This window comes from Phocoena sinus, chromosome 19, assembly GCF_008692025.1.
Source record: "Phocoena sinus isolate mPhoSin1 chromosome 19, mPhoSin1.pri, whole genome shotgun sequence".
NCBI classification, from domain to species: domain Eukaryota; kingdom Metazoa; phylum Chordata; class Mammalia; order Artiodactyla; family Phocoenidae; genus Phocoena; species Phocoena sinus.
In genome coordinates, this window is record NC_045781.1 from 54,428,964 (window position 1) to 54,456,481 (window position 27,518).

Here is a 27,518-nt window from a genome sequence, read left to right on the forward strand (position 1 = left end):
TTACAAAAGTCTTAATTGTAAAGGCATCAGAGAGCTGCAGAAGCAATGAAGCCTAACTCAACTAAAAACTAAAATAGGAAAGAAGAAAAAACCATTCTAAAAAGAGTGTAGGGCCACCAGCCATTTTTTTCTCTCTGGGGCTGTTTTAGATTCTGCGTGAGGATCAGGCCTGACCCAGGCAGGGCCCAGGATGGAAAGAAAGAAATGAGAAACACTTGTAACGGTCATGTGGCTGGTGTGACAGAGTGAAAACCTGAGGGCTCTTAAGCACATGGTTATAAATAAATGCCTTTTAAAGGGCAGAATAATATCTCCTGGGGTCCCACTGAAACAAAGACCTAACAAAGCAAGCAAACTTACCTTAAACACACAGCCATTCTCTTTTTAAGACATTTGCCAGGTTTTGAAGGTATGAGGGATTGGAGGATGGGATGGCTGATGCTATAGACTGAATGTTTGTGTCTCCCCCCAAATTTACATGTTGAAATCTAATCCCCAGTGTGCTGGTATTTGGAGGTAGGGCCTTTGGGAGGTCCATGGGGATGGAAGCCTTCATGAACGGGATTAATTCCCTTATAGAAGAGATCCCAGAGACTTCCTTCACCACATGAGGACACAGCACAAAGACTATATTGAAAACTACAAAACACTACTAAGAGTTTTTAATCCTGTGTAAATAGAGACCTATACCATATCCATGGATTAGGAGACTCAATGCTATTAAAATGTCAGTTCTCTCCAAATGGGCCTAAAGGATTCAATGCAATCCCAGGCAATATCCCAGGTTTTTGTTTTGAGAAGAAGGGGAAGAAACAGATTATAAAATTCATATGGAAATACAAGGGGCTAAAAATAGCCAAGGAAATCTTGAAGAATAAGTTGGAAGGCTGACACTACCATATATCCAGACCTATTAGAAAACTGTAATAATTCAGGGACTTCCCTGGTGCTGCAGTGGTTAAGAATATGCCTGCCAGTGCAGGGGACACGGGTTCTAGCCCTGGTCCGGGAAGATCCCGCATGGTGCGGAGCAACTAAGGCCATGCACCACAACTACTGAAGTCCACACGCCTAGAGCCCATGCTCTGCAACAAGAGAAGCCACTGCAATGAGAAGCCCGCGCACCGCAACAAAGAGCAGCCCCCGGTTGCTGCAACTAGAGAAAGCCCGCATGCAAAAACAGAGACCCAACACAGCCAAAAATAATGAATAAATGAACAATTTAAAAAAAAAAAGAAAACTATAATAATTCAAACTGTGTGGTGTTTGCTCAAAGATAGAAAAAAATGGCCAATGAAATAGAATAGGGAGTTCAGAAACAGATCCACACATATACAGTCCCTGATTATGACAAGGACAACATGGTAGTGCAGATGAGAAAGCATGGTCTTTTCAATAAATAGTGCTGGGTTTCACACACATGAAAAGAATTATCCTGACCCCTCTCTTATACCATATATAATAACCAATTCTAAATATGTTACAGGTCAAAATGTGGAAGGTAAAATAATACATCTTTTAGAGAAAAACATATTAGAACATATTGATGTCCTTGGCATAGGCAAAGTTTTTTTAAACAGGACACAAAAGTACTAGCGACAAAAGGGAAAAAATGATATATTATATTAAAATTAAGAACTTCAGTTCATCAGATTATACCATCAAGAATGTAAAAAGGTAACCCACAAAGTAGGAGGTATTTATATTATAAAGGAATCCTACAATCTATATGCAAAAGGCACCACTCAAAGAGGAATGGCTAAGGGACTTGAACAGGTATTCACAACAGAGGATATACAAATGCCAATAAACTTATGAAGAGATGCTCAACTTCATGCATCAAGGAAATAAAAATTAAACTATCCAAATACAAACTAAAATACAAATTGATCAAGGAAATGCAATGAAATTCAATACTCAGCACACCTTCAAAGTGACTGAAGTGAAAAGATGGAAGATGCCAAGTGTCGGCAAGGATATGAAATCGTTAGAACTCTCATATCCAGCCGCGAGAAGTGTAAACTGGTACAGCCACTCTGGAAACTGCAGGTATCAACAAAGGGTGAACATATGCATCCCCTGTGATCCAGGAATTATGTGCCTAGCTGTACATCCAACGGGAAGTGTGTGTATCTGTTCACCAGAACCCCTCTGCCAGAATGTAAATAACAGCACTATTCATGATAGCTCAAAACTGGAAACTGTCCAAATGCCCAACAAAAGTAGAATAAATAAATGGTGGAACATTCACACAGTTGGGTCTGTACAGCGCTGAGAATGAATGACGTGCAGCTATTCACAGCAACACGAATGAATCTTGCAAACGTAACATTGAGCAAAAAGAAGGCTGAAGCAGAAGATTGCACATGGAATGATTCCATTTATATGAAGGTCAAATGGGCGAAACTAACCCATGCTTCCAGATTACGTTGTGGAAGGGCTCTTTTTTTAATTGAAGTATAGTTGATATACAATGTTGTAAATAACTATATATATAGCTAAAAAAGAATATATATATATTCTTTTTCAGATTCTTTTCCCTTGTAGGTCATTTCAAAAGATTAAGTGTAGTTCCCTGTGTTATATAGTAAGTCCTTGTTGTTTATGTATTTCATATATGATAGTGTCTATCTGTTAATCCCAAACTCCTCATTTATCCCTCCCCTTGCTTTCCCCTTTCGTAACTATAAGTTTGTTTTCGATATCTGTAAGCCTCTTTCTGTTTTGTAAATAAGTTCATTTGTATCATTTTTAAAAATTAGATTCCACATATGAATGATATCATATGATGTTTGTCTTGCTCTGTCTGACTTCACTTAGTATGATAATCTCTAGGTCCATCCATGTTGCTGCAAATGGCATTATTTCATTCCTTTTTATGGCTGAGTAATACTCCTTTGTAAATATGTACCACATCTTCCTTATCCATTCATCTGTTGATGGACGTTTAGGTTGCTTCCATGTCCTGGCCACTGTAAATAGTGCTGCAATGAACATTGGGGTGCCATGTGTCTTTTCGAATTATGGTTTTCTCCAGATATATGCCTACAGTAGCTCTATTTTAGCGTTTTAAGGAACTGTGGAGGAGTTTCTTGATCTTGTGTATACACTGGGCTAACTACATGGGTGTGTTCAGATTGTGAAGTTTCTTCAAGCTGTGTATTTGTGGAAACATGAAAGTTTCTATATTTCAATACAACTTAAGAAAAAATATATATATGGCTACACAGGGAGCGTGTCCCTGGTCCACTGTGCCTTCCCCAGGAGGCTGTGACCATTCATGTGCTCTCTAAGTATCTGTTACCCTAAAGCTAGACTTTCAGCATCTTGTCATTCTAAGGAAGGACAGTCCCCAGCTGCTGGGGGTGGGCGGGTGGCAGACTGCCAACAGGGGTGAATGACAGGATGTCTGCAGAGAGAACAAGGTGAAGCATGCGCTCTGCAGTCCCTGCAACACTTGGCAAAAAGCAAAGTGACCCCATCATAGCTGCTACACACAGCTCTACTTATTCAGTTCAGAACAGTGGTGAGGCAGCACAGAAAGAGAATATACTTTTTAGGTACCTCTTAGAGACTAGAAACTGTGATATCAGAATGGAGGAATGTAAAAAAAAATAGTCAGATACAGGGCTGGAAATCTGTTCTGAGTTAATAGAAATTAAAAATTCTTTGGACCTGTTTGCTTGTGGGGGGCCCCAAAGCAAGTCTATATAGATTCCAGAATCGCGCTTCACAGTAATATTGATAATGCCCGGGTTATGGATGATTCGGGGAGGGAAAGACACTAATCACTCCCTACAGATAGAGGCTAGGTTGTAACCCACAGCACTCTCAAGGATGTACAAGGCACTTTTCGTAAACTGTTATCGGTTTTAATGAGCTATAAATTACCTAACAACATTGTTTTATTATAAGCGAAATGCTTTTGTTTTGCTAAAGCAGAAATGGCTGTGGTTGAATGATTGGCACAGTAAAGCCTTTCATCCTACAGATGATATGGTGTGACTTTCCGTGTTGGCGAGCAGTTTACCTTTAGAAACGAATATCATCACTTATGTGGTCCAGATTAGTGCCTTCAGAGTACAGGAACTCCTTCATTAAAGACTTAAACGAACACAGAATTTCTGGCATATGTTAAGAAAGGGGAAAAAAAAAAATGACTGTTAAGGAAAATACCAAGATGGAGAGACGACATTCAGGAATGCAGTCAGGTGACATCCCTTTGGGGATGTGCTGACAGGGGTGCAAAGCAGCAGCAATTAGCACCGGGCAAATCCCAGTGTGATTATCGTTGCTGCTCAGGTAATCGCCAGAAAGGTCAAGTGTTAGCCTCACTGTCTTATGTGGGCCGAAAACTGCCACAAGCAGTTTCTTGTAAGAGTTCTGGAATCCCACTGGAGATGGCCATGGGCAAGAAGGCATAGCCGGCTGGTGCTTCTTGGCTTACTGCCTCCTGCTCAGGATTCTGTCAGGCTGGTCTTCCTACCCCCTTCTCACCTGTAACCTCATCTTTCACTCCTCCTCCTGTTCTGAAATTGTGTAGGGTTCAGCGTTCCATGATTGTTATTGAATGGCTCTTATGCCCTCAGAGAAGTTCTAAATTGTGACTCCAAATGCCAAAGACACATACTCTGCTTCAGGAAGTTCAAGTGCCCTTGCTCCCAGCACCCAGGCTATGCAGCGAGTTTAAAGAAAAAAGAAAAAAATTCTCTCTCTTCGTTCTTACTAAGGCTTGGTGCGTACGAAATAGTTTGAACCAGGAAACGCGTGCTGTCTCTAGCATCCATATGAAGGCTTTATGCAACTGTCAAGCGTCACATCCCCATCTATTTTCACTGAAAGGAACGAGGGAAGGATGATAGCATAAAAACAAGCCCGGCTATCGCTAAATTTGGCGGCATGTTTTCATAACTTAGCAACTTGTGTAAAGTATGTTTGAGTCTGTCGGTGGAAAATGTGCTGTGGGTTACCAAGAAGACCCAGATAGAGAACCAAGCATAATAGCTGTAAAATTAAAATGGAATAGACCAAGATAATGATTTTTCATAGGCTAAGATATCTCAGGTCCTCACCTGTCTTTTCCTTCAGTCTCCTATATAATAGACGTTCTGATAACGCAAAGTGATTCTAAATTGAAATATTGTGCAAAATACTTTTAAATTGATTAAAAGAGAAAAAAAGTTATTCGGCCCCATAGTGAAATGACCACTAAACCACAGGATAACAACGGCCCCCAAACTGGGGATGACAGGGACCTGAACTTCAAAAAGATGCCTCTTTGTGTAGATCAACCAAGACTGCTTAGGGGATGTAGTCAAATTACTTAGATTAATTCTACTTAAAAGATGCTAGTTTGGATAAAATCAAGCCATTAGTTATGATGGCAACCCAATTAAGCCAGTTTAACACCCCTTATCTCAGCTGTTATAGTAATTGAGGAAGAAAAATAAATTGAAGGCCCAGTGATCATTCCTTGTTATTTCAAGTACCAGTAAAATATCAATCACGCTGAGAATACTAGCTACAATTTTGTCACTGACAAAATGGCCCGACAAAAGAGCTCTTGAGATCTGGTAATAGAAAGGCTGTGATCAGAGCCATCTGTAGGCAGCAAGTACACTCCACAGAGAGACTGGGGCCTGGTGCTCTGCTAACCCTCGGAATGGGCCAGCTCCCCAACTTCACTGTGCCACCATCAGTGTGAGACTTAGGCCCTCTCAGCCTGTTTCCCCACCTGCAGAGTGAGGATAACGCCACCTGCCCTGCTGCGTTGTTACAAGGATGGGAAATCAGGAATGCAAAATTCCTGGTGCTTTGTAAGGACTTTAATGTTGTAAAACTTAAATATTTAAGTCAACCCACTTGAGCTGAGTTATGGACTGATTTTTCTAAACTTTTCATTGCAGAATCAACAGTGTCTGAAGCAAACTATGACATGCCATCTGGCGACCACCCTCGTGGTGGTCTGAGCATTTTTCTAGAGCGGGGACGGGCTGCAGAGCCCTCCACTCGGAGTAGGGCTCTGAATCAGAGAATTAGCCAGAAAATGCCACCCTCGACATCCATTCACGGAGCTTGCTTCTGTCTGAGTGGGGAGACTTAAGCCACCCTTCATCTGCCTGACAGCAGGGCATTTCCATGCTCACCAGCCAAATCAACCATCTTAAACATAATGTTTTCAAACGTTATTGGGGAGAAAAGCTGACTTGGGCATTAAAATACCGTCTGCAATGCCCATCTACGCCAGCTCAGTTCATCGTGCCGAGGGGTCTCTTAGCTTGTACTCCTTGGTATTCCCTCTTCCCCAGCTTGGGTAATAGCATCACCACCTGCACGGTCCCCAAGCTGGAACCGCATCCCCACTGAGGCTCCTGCCCCATCGCTCCCAGTCCAGCTCTGTCTGTCCAGCCCCCTCTGCTCTTGCAACCTGGCTGCCCTCACCTCATCCCCCATCGTCAGTCCGCGTTACTGCACTGGCCGCCCAGCTGGTCCTCCTGTGCCCTCTCTCCTCACTCAAGCCCTCTCCTTTCCCTGCCTCCAGCATCCCCTGCTCTTAACAACGCCAGCATCCTGCTTAAAAGTCTACGAAAACTTATTCCCACAAAATAGTCACACGATTCCCTCTGTCTAGAACAACCTTCTCCAGCTACACAAAGTTTTCTCGCTTCTAAGCCACATCTTCATGGAGCCTTTGGAACTGTCCCCAGACAGTTAATTATTCCATGTCGCAAGCTCCCGTGACATTTTATCCTCACGTCTCTTCCCGCACTTAAAGTGCTATCCTCAAAAAAAACCAAAAAAAGTGCTATCTTGCATCTGTTTACATATCTGTTCCTGCCACACTGCTAACATTTCAAGAACAGGCACCCTGTGTGGTTGATTTTTGTGCATATCCAGTAAGACACAGGGCAGAGCCCCAATAAATAATTATTGGCTGAATGAATAAGATAAAACTGTCATGTTTAAACATGGCCTTCAAATCAACTGTTCCCCTACTTTGGCCTTTTCTTTGAAGTCCGTAAAATGGAAACAAAAAAAGCCAAAAGGTGGACTTTTTTTTAAAACCGTTCAGGTTTCAGATTATTTCTCCTCCAGAAGAATTTTTGAGTCTGAGTTATGTGAATAATTGCCTCAGCTCTACATCGAGTATCACCCGTGGAAACCTGGCATAGTTTGCAAATCTATTTTCTACCAGGTTTCTGGTTGGTTTACTATTAAATGTTTTCAAAATATAAAATGATATTGGTAAGATCTCTATTAACAAAGCAATAAAAAATGCTTATGAATTAAAATACGACGAGATTCTTGGCTTACAGGGCACATGCCAAAAAAAAATTTAAAAATCTGTAAAATACTGATCCTGCAAACCATAGTAAATAGAACACAGGGATGAACTAAGCAATACGAAGGGGGACCATACAGAGAAGAATCCTGGTTCACTCCCATTTCTGAGCAAAGGTAAAGATAGCTTAGAGCCCTGTTCACATGAAATAAGAAGTGTGACATTTATTTGCTCACAGCTGCTTAGCTAAGGTTCAACAGATGCCCAGAACTGCAGAAGGAACTTGTGAGGAGTAGCTTGCCCCACCCAAGCATTCTGCCCTGACAGACAAGCCTCAGAATCTAGCAGGGGTGCCCAGCCTTCAGTCAGGGGCCACATCTGAACTGTGGTTACTCATGAATTGGCCCGTCCTCCTGATTTCCCTCCCAGAGTTTAGGCCTCAGGCTTTCCTAAGGCACCCAGCTGAGGTCTCCCTCCTTGTTCCTGGTGTGGACTCCCTACTCTGAGCCCCAGTTCCACAGACCCCATCCCACACACACCCTTGTTTCTGCCCTAGGTGGGGGAAAGGAGGACACTTTCTCAGAATAGAAGGAAACGTATGGAAATACAAACACATATGATTACATGCATGGAAAGAGCAACACATCCTTAGCTTTTTCAAATCAACCTAAATTAATTCAAAACTCAACCAGGGGAGTGTAGGCTTTTTGAGCGTGAGCCACCCATTCTCCTTGTGTGGCAACTTATGATAAACACTGCATTTTCCTTCACCACACACACTCACAAACACCTACCAGGTAGGTAGCTACCAGGTACCTATTATGATAGGATGATGCCGGAGAACAGTCCCGATGCTCAGAGCCCGTGGAGCTCAGAAATGAGCTTCCCGTCTTTCCCTCCTCTCACTTTCTCTTCCTGCATTTTATTCTTCAAGCAGGCAGCCTCACTGTGCACACTATTCCCCATACAAAATTCACGATTCCCAAGGTAAGACACATGCTACACGCCTCTAGGCCCAGTGACTAGAAAAACTTACTACCTTCCTTTACTCCTCAGAGCTAGCTTCTGAAAGTTCTCGCTGAGATTCAACCTTCTCTGCATATGAAGCCAGCCCAGCCAAACGTGGAAAGACCAGGGACCCTATTCTTCCAAGGGGACTCTCTTGAGGAGATGCACTGGGGTCCTATCTTACTAGTCTAGGGACATTGTAGCATGTGAAAATCTGGTCCCTGTATGCACATGTTCACAGCAGCATTATTCGTAACAGACAAAAAGTAGAAACGACCCAAATGTCCGTTAGCTAGTGAATGGATAAACAAAATGTGGTCCATCAGCTGAATGGAATATGATCCAGCTATAAAAAGGAGTGAAGTACTGATGCTTGCTGTAACATGGATGAACCTCAAAAACATCACGCTGAGTGAACAAAGCCGGACACAAAAGGCTACGTTGTATGATGCCATTTATAGAAACGTGCAGAAGACACAAACCTATAGAAAAAGAAAGTAGATTAGTGGTTGTCTAGTACTGGAAGTAGGTATGAAGAGTCAGTACAAATGGGCCCGAGCTTTCTTTTTGGGGTGATGGAAATGTTCTAAAATTAGATGGTGGTAGTAGTTGCAGAACGCTGTGAATTTACTGAATATCAATTCATTGTAAAAACAATTAGAGGAAAGAAAGAGGAATTGGAAAAAAATATTTTTAAGCCCTGTATAGCTTTTGAGTTTACATTTCTGTTTCTGATTATTATGGTAGTCATGGTTATTATTAAATGTGACTGAAAGGAGAAAAGTATTATTTTAATGTTAATTCCCTGGAGAGAGAATCATTATTTAGGCTTTGATATATTTCTTTCTAATCTTTTTCCTAATCATAGATATCTTTTAATTAGAATCACACTGTTTTTGTCTGTTATATCATGCACATCATATATATGTGTGTGTGTGTGTATATATACATGTAAATATATATCTTCTGAATAATGGAACATATCAGAAAATTTCAGTGTTTTTTTGGCTAAGTGGAAATCCTGTTTGGTCAGGGTTCTGAATAAAATAACATTCCCATAATTAAAAAAACAAGCAAACAAACAAACAAAAAAAACCTGGCCCTGCTTCTCATTACATCCACCCACAGCATCAAAGCAGTGCCAGGAGACCCACGTGTGACATGTTTCCTTGGGTACAGGCCTTAGCTCCGCCCACCTTCCACAAAAAGCAATGTATTGTTGGTCACTTAAGTAACGAAAGCACAGAGATTGTTTTTTACCCTTTCTACCAATACTTGATTTGATGCCAACCACAAGCAGCAAAATACCTAAACTTTGAGCTCCACGGATGAGTCTGGCACAGATGGTGGGTTGTGCTACAATCACCAATCATTCCACTCCCTTGCTAGAGCTCCCAAAGTGTGCATGGCATGGGAACACTGTGTCTTATAGGCCACAGCCCTCAAACAGGTGACACACCACCAATGCTACAGAGCCTTGGACAAGTTACTTAATCTTTCTGAACCCCAGTTTCCTCTTCTGAAAAAATGACGGAAAATTGGAAGGTAGAACCCCACGGGCTCAAAACAGCAACCTCTCTGGTTTGCTTGAACTTTTCTTGCTCTGATTTACAGCGGGGGTTCAGCTTCTCTCCATAAATGCTCACTTTCATTAGTTACATGATCCTCCTTCTCTTAGAAAACGCACAGCTCTGCCCCCAAATAAACCTAGAACGCAGAAGTCCAAGCATCAAATGCTGAACCAACCAGACTGAGGGTTTGGCCGGGACAGCTGGCACTGAGCACAGGACACCAACTCGACCGTCTCATGAGGAAGTTACCACCACCACAGTGAAGAAGTACAAGTTAAATTGTCTTGGTTCAAAATCAAGCGGCAGGATCAATTTGTTCCTGTCCTGATCAATGCGTGAGGTATTACAAGCTGTCAGTGCCGAGTGGGAACGACGAATCCAGAACTGGGAGCAAGCAGTGGTCCAGAGCACAACGTCACGATGTCAGAGCATCTCTGTGGTCTTCAAGGCGCAGTCCCCTTGATGGAACAGATTCACTCATTCAGATCCAGGAAAGAAAATGGTGACCGTTTCACCCATGTCAAGCCATTGTTTGGCAGCATGAAAGCTTGAAACAAAATGAATGACCCACCAAGATTTGAAGGCTGTGGGGAGGAAGAGAGAGTTGTCATTTAACGGGGGCAGAGTTTCAGGTGGGGAAGATGAAAAAGTTCTCAAGATGGATAGTGGTGATGGTTGCACAGTGGGGATGTACTCAATGCCATTGAACTGTACACTTAAAAATGGTTAAAATGGGACTTCCCTGGTGGCACAGTGGTTAAGAATCCGCCTGCCAGTGCAGGGAACACGGGTTCGAGCCCTGGTGTGGGAAGATCCCACATGCCACGGAGCAACTAAGCCCGTGCGCCACAACTACTGAGCTTGTGCTCTAGAGCCTGTGAGCCACAACTGCTGAGCCCACGTACCTAGAGCCCGTGCTCCACAACAAGAGAAGCCACCGCAATGAGAAGCCCACGCACCGCAACGAAGAGTAGCCCCGCTCGCTGCAACTAGAGGAGACCCAGTGCAACCAAAAATAAATTAATTAATTTTGTAAACGGTTAATATGGTAAATATTATATATATATGTTACCACAATAAAAAGTAGCTCATAAGAAAAAGATACAAAAAATAATAACCCCAAATCATGGTTTAGGAATTTTAGTTTGCTTTCATGGTTGAAATGAGAGCCTGTAAGAATCAAGCTACACAGTGCAAGTTCAGACATAGAAAGCAAAGTTTAACCCTTGCTCTAGAGAAGGAGGCCTGAGACTCACGGAGTTTATCTGAGCCCGTCCTCAAACTCTCTGACCTCAGCCTCACAACAACTAAAACCAGGGTGTTTTAGATCAGCAGCTCTGAACATGCTCAGAGCCCAGGCTGCACTTCCAGTACTCCCAGTGACTGCGGACCCCTCGGTGTGAACGGACGTGCATTTCCCTGGAGGCAGGAGCATGACCTTCATCAGATTCCCAAAGGGGAACCCACCTCCCGTTCAATTTAAGACCCACTGACAGGAGTGGTTCATCTCTCGGGACCCTTCCCTCTCCTGACACTCTAAAGACAGAAGCCCTTGCAGAGACAAGCAATCCCTCCACAGGTTGCGAGGTGGGACTTTCTCTGAGCCTTAATGTGTCCTCCGGGAATGCGGCCCTGGGTTCCTCTGAGGAGCTGCCCGGAGGAGCAAGTGCAGGTCTAGCTCCATATCCCTTTGGAGCTAGGAGTGGGCCCTTGGGAGCTTGGGGTTGCTGGTGGAAAGGGGGAGAGGAGGGCCGTGGGACTTTTGCTGAGTGCCAGGGAATACCTAGAAGCTCCAGTATTTCCTGGGCCTCCGGAACTATTGGAGCCAAAGAGCTCGTGAGGAACCGTTACATATTGAATCACATTTCATTTTGGATGGTGATTTTTTTTCCACCCTGTGCATATAAACTGGGAGAGGCTTTCCTTGAGGATTTTGAGAATCAAGTCTTTACCTTCTCAACAAAAGAAAAACAAGCTCATTTTACTTGACTTCAGAAAAAGGCATCACCATCCTGGCCTGGGAATAACACACGGGGAACTGAAGACAGTAGTATAATTAAGTTCACGAAAGGCCAGTTCTTATGACCATATTTCAAATACTCATAATGCCTTCTCATCCATTGTACCAAATGACTTCATATTATATTCAGAGTGAAAAAATTATAATGGATTCCTCTGAGATATTCAATTAGTTCCATAAAAAGAGAAAAATATTTTTTCAGTAAAGAAATTCAACCAAATTACTAAAGCTGACAGTGAAAAACCAAATTCAAAGTAATTACGCATTTCCTTTGAGTTCTTGCGCTAACAAAAGTTGATGGTCTGCCACCATTACAAGTAGCCATCCTTCTGATGATTAATTACATTTGTGTTCCTATTTTAGCAGATACTTATTTGAATGTTTACTCTAGAACTGTCTTTGGGTGTTAATGTATTTAAATTTCCACCAGCCCCACTAAAGAGTATCTGTTCCCCAGATGCAGAGACATAGAGAACAGGCTTGTGGTTGCCAGGGGTGGGGGGGGTGGGGAACAGAAGGAGTGGGAGTTTGGGATGAGCAGATGCAAACTATACAGAATAGATAGACAACAAGGTCCTACTGTAGCGCGCAGGGAACCATATTCAAAATTCTGTGAGAAACCACAATGGAAAAGAATGTGAAAGAGAATGTATACATATGTATAACTGAATCACTTTGCTGTACAGCAGAAATTAATACAACATTGTAAATCAACTATACTTCAATTAAAAATTTAAAAAAAAATTTTAAGAGTATCTGTTCTCATGCTTCATGAACCATTGATCAGCTTCCTTCAAGCTTGTTTCTTCCCCACTAATGGAAATCACTCCCAAATAAGTCACCAGTCAATATCAAAAAAATGAACAACCCAATCCAGAAATGGGCAGAGGACCTAAATAGACATTTCTCCAAAGAAGACATACAGGTTGCCAACAAACGCATGAAAGGATGCTCAACATCACTAATCATTAGAGAAATGCAAATCAAAAGCACAATGAGGTATCACCTCACACCAGTCAAAATGACCATCGTCAAAAAATCTACAAACAACAAATGCTGGAGAGGGTGTGGAGAAAAGGGTACCCTCTTGCACTGCTGGTGCGAATGTAAACTGATACAGCCACTATGGAGAACAGCATGGAGGTTCCTTAAAAAACTAAAAATAGAACTATCATATGACCCAGCAATCCCACTACTGGGCGTATACCCTGAGAAAACCATAATTCAAAAAGTCACATGCACCCCAATGTTTATTGCAGCACTATTTACAATAGCCACGACATGGAAGCAACTTAAGTGTCCATCGACAGATGAATGGATAAAGACGATGTGGCACATATATACAATGGGATATTACTCAGCCATAAAAAGAAACGAAATTGAGTTATTTGTAGTGAGGTGGATGGACCTAGAGTCTGTCATACAGAGTGAAGTAAGTCAGAAACAGAAAAACAAATACCGTATGCTAACACATATATATGGCATCTAAAAAAAAAAAAAAAAGGTTCTTATGAATCTAGGGGCTGGACAGGAATAAAAACGCAGATGTAGAGAATGGACTTCAGGACATGGTGGGGTGGGAAAGGGAAGCTGGGATGAAGTGAGAGAGTGGCATGGACATATATACACTACCAAGTGTAAAATAGATGACTTAGTATGATAATCTAAGTGCAATCCCACTCCTGGGCATATATCTGGAGAAGACTATAATTCAGAAAAATACATGCACCCCTATGTTCATAGCAGCACTATTTACAATAGCCAAGACATGGAAGCAACCTACGTGTCCCTCAACAGATGAATGGATATCAGGGGGAAAACATCAGTTTTTACTTTTTAATATTGTATCCAAGTAATATTAAGTTTCACTTAGAAGTGAATATATGCATGCAGGATACTTTCCACTTTGCTTCAGTAACCCATGATTATTCAAAACCTAATGAATTGATGTCAGACTCCAGTTAATATGACAATGTAGGAAAGTACTGTCTCCCGCTATGGGTATAGGCCTCTAGAAATTAATAACTGGGGAAAAAACGGTCATGAAATCACATATAGGCATTCAACAAAAAAAAAGATCAAATCTCTTTTCTCTCTCGCTAAGGGCATATGTCTCAAACAGGTTTCTTCATATCTGTGCCCCTCTCCCCTACCGCCCACCCCCCACCCCCCACCAAAACCATTTGATCTTGAACATTTAAGTCTTGCTCTTCTGTGCTGCATGCATCAGTGCATCCTCCTGTTAGAAAGAGAAATCCACGCCACTCAATTGTTTTTACTCAATAGGCTTAGAGTCAGAATTTTAAATTAAAAAAAAAAAATGAATGGATAAAGAAGATGTGGTATATAGATGCAATGGACTATTATTCAGCCATAAAAAAAGAGTGAAATAATGCCATTCGCAGCAACGTGGATGGACCTGGAGATCATACGAAAAAGCTTTTTAAACCACTGAACTTTATACAAAGATGGAAGCTATCCCTGTTCGTCCTGTTTGAAACCTGGTGACAACAGTAAAGGCATCTGGCACGTTGGGAAAAGGTACTGTGGACAGCGACTCCTGCATTGTACCGGTTGTGTGCTAACATCTCCCCCCTTTCTCTGTAGGCAACCCTCCCGCTACTGGCACTGGGACTTTGCTGATAACTCTGGAAGACGTGAATGACAACGCGCCCTTCATTTACCCCACGGTAGCGGAGGTCTGTGATGACGCCAAAAACCTCAGCGTAGTCATTTTGGGAGCTTCAGATAAGGATCTCCACCCAAATACAGATCCTTTCAAATTTGAAATCCATAAACCAACTGTTCCTGATAAAGTCTGGAAGATCTCCAAGATCAACAGTAAGTCCACCTAACATTCTGTAGTTACCCTTCAGCTTTGAAGCCTAGTTTCCCTGGCGTGGTTTCTGTTCCCAGCCTGTGCCTCCTCTGTGCTCTCGGGTTTCCTCACATGGTTTGTTTCAAGCTATTCACACATTACAAATACTGACAATGTTCCTACCAGCACCTGTATACGATTTGTAAAAATATTGAATATCTGTTCCTTAGAAATGCAAACATGAAAGTTTTCTCTTTCGCTTCCTCTCTTTTCTGTGCTGTACCCTGTATACTACAGAGCCCGTACTTTACACTCCACACCCACCCAGTCTTCAGCCTTCAAAAGCCAGGGGTCTTGGCTCAGCTGCCTCTCCTCTGTGTTTACCTTAACTACCTTAATTTTCACCAGCACTTTGCAGAGATTTTCCATGCTATGCTTGCTTTCCTAAGAAGCACCAATATGAGAATCTTCAGAAAGTCTTAACCTCTAATCCTCCAACTTCCATTTTATGCTGCAGATCTCAGAATTGACTTTGTAAAATGACCTTGACTTTGACTTTCGACTTTGATATCTTCTCCCATCTGTCCTGTCCCTCATTTATGAAACTTGCAAACAGTGTCCCTTTCTACCAGTCCCTGCACATGGACAGGTGGAATTTAAAAATTTAAATTTAAAACTTTATCATCTGCCTTATTAAGACTGAAATATCAATGTACTGAATTAACAAGTATCCCTGTATCACAACACCCCCTCCACCTCCCTCCCCATGGCAAATGTGAACTCGCTACTAAGATCACCTTGCCTCACAATAAAGCCCCAAACCGGAACTCACACATTATGTACACTTTGCCATCAATAGCGAATTTATCCTGCAATTGACCCAGTCAGGGCTGGGCTCCCTGTTCTTACTTCAGCAGTACAGTTTTTGAGAGGGATGGGGAATTACCCATTTCATGAAGTTTTCAAAATGTATTGTACAGTCGTACATAAAATTTTCTATTAAAAAATGTCACATGTATTGTTATGGCCTTATCTCATATCTCATTTTATTGGTGTCTTTCTCTTGTCATTGATTCTCTTTGCCTGTTTGTCTATTTTATTGCTGTTTAAAGAATAAATTTTGTTACACTGATTATTTTTAATTAAAACAGCCCTTCTCTTGTTTGAGGGGTTAGTGTTTTATTTGCTGGTTTTTGTGACTGTAGCTCATTTGAATAATCATCCCCAGTTCTTTCCAGCTGGAACTTTCTCATTTAAGCGTTTCTCCGCTCCTTGCAGGAGATCAGAGAATGTTCCTCGTGTTAACCTGCCGTTCCACTGGGGTCATCATCCACATTGGTTGTTTCTGCTGCTCTAGCCGTCTGGATAGGATAATACTTCAGCTCTTTTTGTTTTCAGGTCATCACACTCTCTTTTCCCTCCTGGTTTTATTTAATAGTTAAAATGCCTTCTCAATTCTTTTTCTTGTCCCAGAATTTTTTTCTGAGTACTTAGCGTTGTTTATGCCCAGAAAGGAAGAGTTGAAAAAAAAAAAGGGACTTCCCTGGTGGTGCAGTGGTTAAGAATTCGCCTGCCAGTGCAGGGGACACGGGTTCAAGCCCTGGTTTGGGAAGATCCCGCATGCCACAGAGCAGCTAAGCCCATGGCCACAACAACTGAGTCTGCGCTCTAGATCCCGCAAGCCACAACTACTGAGCCCATGTGCCGCAACTACTGAGCCCACGTGCCACAACTACTGAAGCCTGTGTGCCTAGAGCCCGTGCTCTGCAACAAGAGAAACCACTGCAATGAGAAGCCCACACACCACAATGAAGAGTAGACCCCGCTCGACACAACTAAGCCCACGTGCAACAACAAAGACCCCAACACAGCCAAAAATAAATGAATAAAGTAAATAAATTAAAAAAAAAAAAAAAGAATCTGCCTGCCAATGCAGGGAACACAAGTTCGAGCCCTGGTCCAGGAAGATCCCACATGCCACGGAGCAACTAAGCCTGTGTGCCACAACTACTGAGCCTGCACTCTAGAGCCCGCGACCCACAACTAGTGAGCCCGCGTGCCACAACTACTGAAGCCGGCGTGCCTAGAGCCCATGCTCTGCAACAAGAGAAGCCACCACAATGAGAAGCCCACGCACCACAACGAAGAGTAGCCCCCAGTCAACACAATTAGAGAAAGCCCATGTGCAGCAATGAAGACCTGACGCAGCCAAAAATAAATAAATAAATAAATTTATTTTTTTTAAAAATCCGTAGTCATCTGAGTGATTGAAAAGCAAATAACCCGAGGCCAAAAACAGTGCCAGGTGGGATGGCCACTTTTGAGTGCTTGCCCAGTGGCCTGGGTAACTGCAGATAGTCCCACCAAACGTGGGCTTAAAGATCCAGTCTCCAAGTTGTGCATTGTGCTATGGATTCCCACCCAAACCTAGGGATGCAGGCTGAGGCCTGATAGAGACTAGACTATAGAACCCATCCCCATAGCAACACATGGGGACCTACCCACCTTAAGAGTAAGTGGATTTTTCAGAACTACAATGAGGTATCACCTCACACCGGTTAGAATGGGCATCATCAGAAAATCTACAAACAACAAATGCTGGAGAGGGTGTGGAGAAAAGGGAACCCTCTTGCACTGTTGGTGGGAATGTAAACTGATACAGCCACTATGGAGAACAGTATGGAGGTTCCTTAAAAAACTAAAAATAGAGCTACCATATGATCTAGCAATCCCACTACTGGGCATATACCCAGAGAAAACCATAATTCAAAAAGACACATGTACCCCAATGTTCATTGCAGCACTATTTACAATAGCCAGGACATGGAAGCAACCTAAATGCTCATCGACAGACGAATGGATAAAGAAGATGTGATACATATATAAAATGGAATATTACTCAGCCATAAAAAGGAACGAAATTGGGTCATTTGTAGAGACATGGATGGACCTAGAGACTGTCATACAGAGTGAAGTAAGTCAGAAAGAGAAAAACAAATGTCGTATATTAACGCATGTATGTGGAACCTAGAAAAATGATACAGATGAACCGGTTTGCAGGGCAGAAATAGAGACACAGATGTAGAGAACAAACGTATGGACACCAACGAGGGAAAGTGGCAGGGGTGGTGGTGGTGGTGGGATGAATTGGGAGATTGGGATCGACATAAATACATTAATATGAATAAAATAGATAACTAATAAGAACCTGCTGTATAAAAAATAAATTAAATTTTTTTAAAAAGTGAGTGGGTTTTTGTTATTGTTGTTCCAAAAATGTATTTTGATTATTTGAATTTGTATTCTTATGTAAAAATGCTCTAAGCTGACAATTTCTTTTTTTTTCTTTTTTTCCCAGCTTTAATGACCTTTAATTGACAAATAAAAATTGTATATATTTAAGATGTACAATGTGACAATTCGAGCATGGGTTTTTACATTATTTCTTCTAAATGTTGCATGTGATCTTTGTGAAGATGGCTTTATCAGTATAATAAATTTTCAGGGAGGAGTTCTTGGTACTCAGTCATCTTCACAAAAGTGAGTCCTCTTGAAATTGATTACAATAGCCCTGAACCATAGAACTCCTCGATGCTGGGAGTGTTTTATCTGGCACTTCCTGGTATGGTGGCCACCAGCCATGTGTGGTTGCCAGAAACTTGAGATGCAGCTGAAGAAGTGAGTCTTTATTTTTATTTGATGTTAATGGATTTATATTTAAGCACTCTTCCAGTTAAATGAATAAACTGCCTGTTTTGTGTGGGTTTAGTGGCCGAAACTCCACTCTTTGATTTGGAAACGTCCAGCCCTCTCTCATGAAGGCCTCCCTTTGTCTTCATAGATACGCACGCCCTGGTAAGCCTTCTTCAAAATCTGAACAAAGCAAATTACCACCTGCCCATCATGGTGACAGATTCAGGGAAACCACCCATGACGAACATCACAGACCTCAGGGTACAAGTGTGTTCCTGCAAGAATTCCAAAGTGGACTGCAACACGGCAGGCGCCCCGCACTTCAGCACAACCGCAGTCCTGCTCCTGTCTTTCTTCAGCTTAGCTCGTAAGTTGACCAAACTCCAGTGCATGCACAGTACAAAAACATAACTTCACCAAAGCTATTGGTTTCCATATATCCTTCCCAAAAAATTTATCCCAGAGGAAACATTCATGTTTAGTTTATGTCGGCGTAACAGAGTGTACCTGTAAAAGTGCTCTGACTAATGGTGAAAGGCACCTTCACATCCCCCTGCCCGGTAATGTGAGGAACGGTGCCAAGGCACCCAAGGCTGTCCTACAGAGCAGGTGGTAAGAAACTTCCTGCAGATGCCCCTGAACTGGAGCTCATACAAATGTGCCCAGATTGCTTAACTGGTCTACTAGGGCCCTGTTTCCCTCTGCATTGTGTGGAATTATCTTTAGTGAGGTTAAAGGAGATTCCATACCTTTTTAAGAAGAGTCATGAGAATGCATGGAGAGAGGTTGACGCCATAGGAAAAGAGATAAATGCATAACTCACACATTTTTTTTTACTGACCGGTAGTCAGTCATGACTATGACATAATGAAGCATTATTTTAAACAGATGAATTATTATTCAGAGTAATATAGATGTGAGCATGAAATGAATAGATACGTGTGTCAGATATTTCCTATTTATGGCATACTAGTCCAATTTCAACCTTAGAAATTATTCACATATAGCTAATGCCATTCAAAAGCCTTTGGGGCCTCAGTATTTACATTTTGAGAAGGTTATTTGTGTTGTTGTGAATTAGGAGGTTGAGAAATTGATGATTAGAAAATAAAGAATAAAAGTTATTGTATCCTGGTGACAGTGGTGAGTGGCGTCAACAGGAAATCACACATTCCAACGTCAGACACTTATAGCTGTGCTGAGCCAGAGCCCTGGGCGTAGAACTAAAGAGGAGACCTTACAGTGAGGAGTGTCTCGTTGGATGGATGGGTGGATGGGTGGATGGGTGGATGGAGAAGGGAGGGGGGTAGAAAGGAAGGGAGAGAGGGAGGGAGGGAAGAAATATATATTCCTCTCTCTCTCTCATTCTTATATTCTCTTTTTCCTTTTCTCTCTTTCTTTCTTTCTTTCTCCTTCCTTCCTTCCTTCCTTCCTTTCTTCTTCCTTTTTCTTCAAGATATAAAATATTATAGATGAAGCTGAAATCCCCTGTGTTCCTCTCCCTAGTTTCATTTCCTGTTCTCTCTCCCCAGAGACAATAGCTATCATGAGCTGGAGTGCGTGTGGACATTGTTTTATACTGTTACTACACACACACACACACACACACACACACACACACACACACACACACACACACCCCAAATATAGTTCTACTTCGTGCAGTTTGTCAGACTTGATCTAATCCATATTATATTGAGCCTGATGTTCTGCAACTCGCTTTTCTTCCTCTCCACATTACATTTCCAAGCTCCATCTATGTTGCTCTGGTTCAGGGGTCGGCAAACTTTCTTCATCAAGGGTCAGGTGGCAAATATTTGGGGCTCTGTGGGCCACATCAGGGCTCTGTCACATATTCTTTTTTATGGCTTTTTTGATTCTGTCATCTGTGTCTTAGTACCTTTAAAAGTGTGAAACTCTTCTTAATTCGAGAGCCATATAAACGCACTATGGTGCACCAGCCAGGTACCCCTGCTCTGGTTCATTCACTTTAACTGCTCAAGAGCATCCCATCCCGTCCCATCATCGGAACTAGGCACAGCGTATTCCCCTGTCAACAGACGCATGTGGATTATTTAGTGTCCTACTCTGACCAGCTAACTCTACTGCAGTAAGCCTCTGGAATGTTTTCCACGAGCTTCTCAAGTGAGCACTAGACAGACAGCGAGCCCAGCACTGGGTCTGGGTTCTGAGACCCGCTGGAATTCACATATAGCAGAGTCTGGGTAAACTAGAGGGCAGTACTTCCAGGCTGATTGTACAGAAATAAGAATGCTGTATTTGTGCACGTGTGTGTGTGTGTGTGTACACAGATGGAGAAGATAGCTGAGTAGCCACTCACACGTCACCCTCTGTAAATACAATTACACAACATCAAAGCCTGACTCTTGATGAACCGAGGCTCTGCAGGACCCTGCGCATTTAGCAGCACCTCTAGATGGCCAGGGAGGTTTTTAAATGGAGACTTCCCACTGCTGATTGTGGAAATACGGATTCCCAGGCCCATCCAACCCATGGAACCAACATCCCAAGAGACAGTGGCCTCCAGCACACACACCGAGTGTTTGTATATTTGCACACAATATATTTTATGATAATACACATGCCTGCTACTCCAAATCCATGTATTAAACATTAGTTAGATGTAATCTGTCTGTTTGGCAGTATTTGCTTCCTCCCAACAAGGGGTTTTCTTGTTCGCCCTACTTTGGGGGCCCCTGACGTACAGGCATCAGTAATGAGCAGGTTCCCAAGGACGGCTCACTTCTCATCTCTCCCAGCTGAGCTCTTGGATCACAGTTAATCCTGATAACACCTCAAGAACTCATGTTCATTTTATACTCAAAATAGTATCACTGAGAGAAGACAGATGCATGCATTCTGTGTTTGAGATATCAGATGTGCTTTCTTTTCTCACCTGCATGGAGATCCACCTGGTTATCCCACTGCAGGTAAGGGCACCTGAGATCAGGCCAAAATCATCCTCAGAAAGGAGCCCTGAATCTCCCTACACAGCTGGAAAGGTACTCAGTTGACCCTTCCATGTTTTGCACCACAAGACATGTAGTTGCAGCCCCCAAAATAGTTAAGAACGGGTGTCATCACCCATCTGTCTGGCTTCAAAACGAACCGCAGTCTGGCCTTATATCAAAGGTATAAGATTATTTAATAATGTTCATTTGAACATTAGAGATGCCTGCTAAATATAACGATTCTTGTTTTATTATAGACCTAGTCCAAGTCGTTCTTCCTAACAGGAAAAGAATGAAACTAATAATGTAGGCATGTGAGGAATAAGGAACCATGGGTGTCCTGTGGCTCAGACTCTCTCCTCAGAGCAAGGTCAAAGTGGCTGACCCACCTGTGCAGCTGTTAACGTGACAGTGGCAAGAGGGCACACAGAAATGGGCCTAAAACATTAAGCAAGGTGTGGGGCGTGAGCCCGAAGAGCACTGAAGTTAGGTCGTAAGGCGGAAGAGCAAGGTGACGTCCCCACCCAGCCATTGTCCTTGAATGGATTTAGGGATGTGGTAGAATCTGGTTTTTGGTTTTGGTTTTTTTGAATTTTATTTTATTTATGTTTTTATACAGCAGGTTCTTGTTAGTTATCCATTTTATACATATTAGTGTATATATGTCAATCCCCATCTAGAATCTGTTTGATGTTTCTTTAAAGCAGTGGTTGTCAAACTACAGCCCGAGGGCCAAATAAAGCCACTTCCTGCTTTAAAGGTTTGATTAGAACACAGCAGGTCCATTTATACACTGTCTGTGTCTGCTTTCTGCTACCACCGCAGAAAGAGTTGAGTGGTTGCCCCGAGACCCTTTGGCCCGAAAAGCCGAAAACATTTTTACTATCTGACTCTTGGCAGAAAAAGTGTGTCAATGCCTTCTTTAAGGCCTTGTTCATAAAACTGCAGGGGTCACATCATCCAACATGGGAAGAGAAAATGGGTTTTCCTCCTCCTCTCAAATAATATTCTGATCCAAGTAGACTAGCATTAACGAAACACCCCGTGTTCTGTGGCTTTTCTCTTTATTTCCGTCATTGCCGTGATGGTTTTATCCCACTCTGTAGATGAGACACTGATGCTCAGAAAGGTCCCATGGAGGCCGGTGTTCATCATTAGACTGCCTCCCTTGTGGAAAAAGATAATAACATTTCAGTTTATTACAATACCGTAGGTGGCTTTATTGCATCTGAGAGTTGAACTGAGAGATACACACTTCCTTCTTTGACATCTAAAAGTAAAGGAAATAAAACTACTGACATTGAAAGTAATAGAAATTGTAAATGAAATTATTTTCACTGCCAATTTCGTTGTTTAAATTATGTGTTGATGGGGCTTCCCTGGTGGCGCAGTGGTTGAGAATCCGCCTGCCGATGCAGGGGACACGGGTTCGTGCCCCAGTCCGGGAAGATCCCACATGCCGCGGAGCGGCTGGGCCCGTGAGCCATGGCCGCTGAGCCTGCGCGTCCGGAGCCTGTGCTCTGCAACCGGAGAGGCCACAACAGTGAGAGGCCCGCGTACCGCAAAAAAAAAAAAAAAATTATGTGTTGATGACATTGAGGGGAAGCGTAATTCTCCCCCAAGACCCTCCCAAGGAAGCAAGCTGGCATCTCCATTAGGGTTTTTTGTAGGGCTCTGTGTGGTGTGACAAGGCAAGTTCAAGGAAGAATACTGTGCTGAAACCTTCCTGAACATTGTTTTAGGCCTAATTAATCAGCGAGAGCAAGAATATAAAAGGACAAATGAGGTGAACCATTTGAACAAGTACCAAAATTAAATGTCTCTGTGTTTGGAAAGGAGAGGGCATTGAATCGTAATCTTGATCACAAGGAAGAAGTTTAAAGAGGTGACCAAGAAGAGCAAAAACAGCCACTGGAAATACTTTTCATTCTAATGCTTTTTATTGAGGTATTATTTGCATTCCATAAAATTCACCTATTTTAAGGGTACAGTTTGATGAATTTTGGTAAAGTGTAGCCACTCCACAATCAAGATGCAGTTTCCTTGTATCCCTTTGCTGTTGATCCCCTCCCCCCAATCCAGACTCTCAGTGATCTGCCTTCTCTTACTAGTTTCTTGCCTTTTCTAGAATTTTCTACAAATGAAATTATACAGTCCATATCGTTGAGTGTGTCAATATTTTGTTCCTTTTCGTTGTGAAATATGTTATGGGCAGAGGCAGGGCCTGGACGCACCAAGCCCAAGTAGAGCAGGCTGTGCTCTGCCTGCAGACAGAGCCGATCCCTCCAAGTAGTACAAGTTCATGGACAATGACAGTCGACCTCCGACCTCGCACATGTACCACTGAAAACATTACATAATCATGGACTACTTCATGTAATCAACTCACCTGTCACAGGAGATAGGTTATAGTCTAAGTTGACAAACAGGGATTGGACAGTTTCAAATGTAGTAGATCTTATTCAGCCAAAATTTTTTTCCTATTTTTCTCAGTGACCAAAATGATTATTTTGAGTTATTGATCTCACACAGGAAAATATTTTTAAATGAAATTAGTGATGCCATTTAATATGTTCTTTTCCAGTCTTTCTTCAAATAGGTGAATCTGAAGGATATAGTTTACTGCAGCCCAGGTAACCAAAGAGTTTATGGCGATGGTAGCAAGGGCAATGAAAAATTCAACTGAAAAGAAGGAAGTTAAATGAGTTCAGACGACTCCTAACCCCAAAGGAATTCATTTGTCAAGCAATATAAAGATCCCTAGGTGTAGAAAATAATGAAAACTTGCATCTCAATTAGCATGTTCATTTCCATGGCCCTTTCTGTTAAAACAGCTTTCACCCTTAACTTTCTCAATATCGTCTTTTTTAGACTCGAGTCATATTACAAACACTTTTAATCTAAAATTTAGAGCAGCAGCTCTAAATTTTCCAAACAGATACATGACTGCTTTAAACTCTAAAATCAGTGGCGTGCAGAATAGGTTCATAATGAGCCACCCCTTAACACACGGCTCCCCAACCTCCGGGCTGCGGACCGGACCGGTACCGGGCTGCGGCCTGTTAGGAACCGGGCCGCACGGCAGGAGGTGAGCGGCGGGCGGGCGGGCGGGCGAAGCTTCATCTGCGGCTCCCCATCGCCCGTGTTACCACCTGAACCATCGCCCCCGGCCCCGGCCCCGGCCCCCAGTCCGTGGAAGAATGGTCTTCCACGAAACCGGTCCCTGGTGCCAAAAAGGCTGGGGACCGCTGCCTTAACAGATTTAGAATGAAAACCCCTAAGCTTTACAGAATAACCCATTATATTCCAGCATTCAGTTCATTCCAGAATAAACTATACTTGCATTGTGGGTTGACCTTTTATACATTTTTCTTTCTTTGTAACACGAGTTTTCAGTGGTACCATTTCCCTGTACATTTCCAAGATATAATAATAATTAAGCAAAAATGGCAGAGAACCGAGCTATTTCCATTCATACTATCATCAGGCAGAGTAGAAGTCCCTCAGCTGGTGTAAAACCTAGAGAATAAGCACAGTCTGGTGACCTCAGTAAACTTTGATGCAGGCCACAAAGATGCAGGAAGGGGCCACAACCAAACCCAGGTGGCCTCTGGAAGCTGGAAAGGGAAGGGGTAGCTACCCTCTCAGATCCTCCAAAAGGAACGCGGCTCTACCAACACCTTGACTTTAGCCCCATAAGAATTCTGACCTCCAGAGTGTAAGAGAATAAATTTGTGTGGTTTTAAGCCACTGAGTTTGTGGTCATTTGTTACAGCAAGCATCAGAAACTCATACACCATCTCTGGAGAACCACCACTAACTATCTTGCTCTTCTGTGTGACCAAAAAAAAAATATGTCTGGGATGATCGTCAGTTTCTAAGCTACCAAGTAGGCTTGTCTATAAAATAGCCAAGCTCTGGGCTGACTGCAGAAGATAGGGCTCAGTGAAGCAGCAGTAGTGGCTGTCGCTGGTCTGAGATGAGGTGTCTGGCGTTCGCGTTTTCAGAGGAGTCCAGCTTTTTAAGACATAAACCAGCGGAACAATTCATTCTCTCTTCAAATGTTATGCTTAGGGGGAAAAAAAAAAAACTTCCCCAAGGTAGTGCAATATTTATAAATGCGTTTATTATAGCTTGTCAGTCATGTGTCTAGTATTTAGCTAAAATGTTTTGAATTGAGTTGTTATATTTCTTGACTTGACTCTGAATCTTTTCCATTCAGGTCTGTGAGAACTCCTGACATCTGAAGCTTGACTACCAAGTTTCCATAGCAACAGGAAAAAAAGACAAAAAAAAATCCAGATCTGAAGATTGCAGTTTACAGCTCTCAAACTTCACAACTAGGCCTCAATTGTTCCAGATTTTTGTTTTCTTTGCAATTTTCACTTAGTCTGTACTTCACCATTTTGACAGCATCTCCCTTTCTCCTTTAATTAATGGAATCCTCTGAATTTTCCCTGAGTGTTTAAAGATCGTGGCATAGAACTTGACCTTCTGGGAGGAGGAACAATGACTACTCTTCCTGATGTGTTGCCATGTTGCTAGTCAGCACTCCACACATCCAGTTTGGTCTGTGGGTTAGTATTTGTATATGTATGTGTATCTATATGTGTATATACCCAGTATTTATAGAGACAGACTCTACAGGAGAAGCTTGGTTTTGGTATGTCACCCTTCCTTGAGAGGCTAAGCAAAGAAGGGGTAGAAGCTATAGCAGCTGACCCCACCAGGGCCTCAGCATCCAGTTCAGCACTGGGGCAGACCACAGAGCTGACGCTTCTCCACCAGCCCAGCAGCCAGGCAGGTCCGCAGAGGGGGAGAGCAGAGACAGAGCCCTTTCTCTTTAGAATGAGGGCAACGAGCAGCTCTCACTGCCATCCTGTGTGATGATGATCCCGAGCGAGAGAGGTGAGGAGCAGAGCTGGGCGTTTTACCATCAAATGCATGGGCATCTATCCACCTGCGTTTGCAGCTGTCCAGAATGCACATTCCCATTGGGTTTTCTGGGGGCCCGGATCATGACAGAATCTCACCCTCCCCGGCATATGTACAACAGCCAATGTCATCGTGGAGGTCATACATGCATCCGAAGAGGTCATCAGGTACCATGTGTATACATATATCTGCCTACATGTACAGACATACATTTATGCACACCATTCATTTCATATATACATGCATAAAATAGAGTAAATACAGGTAGTTTTAAAAGTACCCTTTTGTGTGAATCGACGACCGTCATTTGCAAACCTGAAAATAAAAGATGTTCATTATGTATGAAAAGTAATTGGTTTTTATTCTGTGAGCATGTAAAAGTAAGAAGGAGATTAGTGCTTGTACTGAGATTATCTTCTTGTCGATAAAACTGTAACTGAACCATCAAAGCTCACACCAAATTTTTCTAGCAGATAAAACTAGTGACAGCCTGTGGCTTTTTCTTAGAGCTCGCCGCGACCTAGGGTCAGGTAAGTGTCTTAGCATATTTTAATACAGTTGCTTACTAAAGGTTTTAACCACACTCGCGCACACGCTTTCTTATGCAATCTCTGTTTGCACTTGTGCTTTTCAGCTCACCTTCCGTAGGAACTAGAAGTCATATGTTGTCTTTATTGTAGTGAAATTATGCAGATAGAGTTCCATATATTGTATTTGTTTTGATAGTAAATCTTTTTGGAGCATATAGAATGCAGAGACTTTTTTTCATCAAAATAAATGGGTGTTGGTGGTTAAAACTGCTGGACAGTAGCTTTTCTCTGATTTCTATGTTGTGTCTGATGTCACTGTTGCTGGGTCTGGCCTAGTGCAAGTTCACATTTTTGGCTGGCCGTTTGGGTCCCCTGACGTCTCCTGTTAAGTGGGTAAGTCTGTAAAGCCAGAAGCCCCCACCAGTGCACAAAGCAGGCTCGGGGGCAGGGGGTCCAAGCCTGCACAGTCACACTTTACCAGATTTCGTCTTCTGGCCTCACAGGACGCAGCCTTGTGTCTCCCCGGTGGACCTCGCTCCCCTCTTCCTGTAAGGCGGGGGGAGGGCTCAGCCTGGAACACACCCGGGAACACCCTCAGACAGCCAGGTGGTTGGCAGCCTGGCTCAAAGGCTAGCTAACTAAGCATCAGAAATCTCGCCCTCCTCCATGAGCCGGGGCCCTCCATGGGG

The 27,518-nt window shown here is 42.7% G+C and overlaps 1 protein-coding gene across 2 annotated transcripts in view; it reads left to right on the forward strand.

The window, feature by feature from the left end:
- Nucleotides 1–27,101, forward strand: part of CDH13 (cadherin 13) — a 1,030,265-nt gene extending 1,003,164 nt beyond the window's left edge. The window contains exons 12-14 of one of the 2 annotated variants that reach the window (XM_032613948.1): nt 14,489–14,722; nt 18,541–18,759; nt 25,587–27,101. In XM_032613948.1, the coding sequence (XP_032469839.1) occupies nt 14,489–14,722; nt 18,541–18,759; nt 25,587–25,594 (461 nt within the window). In that variant the 3' untranslated portion in view covers nt 25,595–27,101. Of the gene's footprint in view, nt 1–14,488; nt 14,723–18,540; nt 22,928–25,586 lie in introns of those variants that run through there. The other variant, XM_032613947.1, reaches the window with a different exon arrangement.
- Nucleotides 27,102–27,518: the final 417 nt, after the last annotated feature.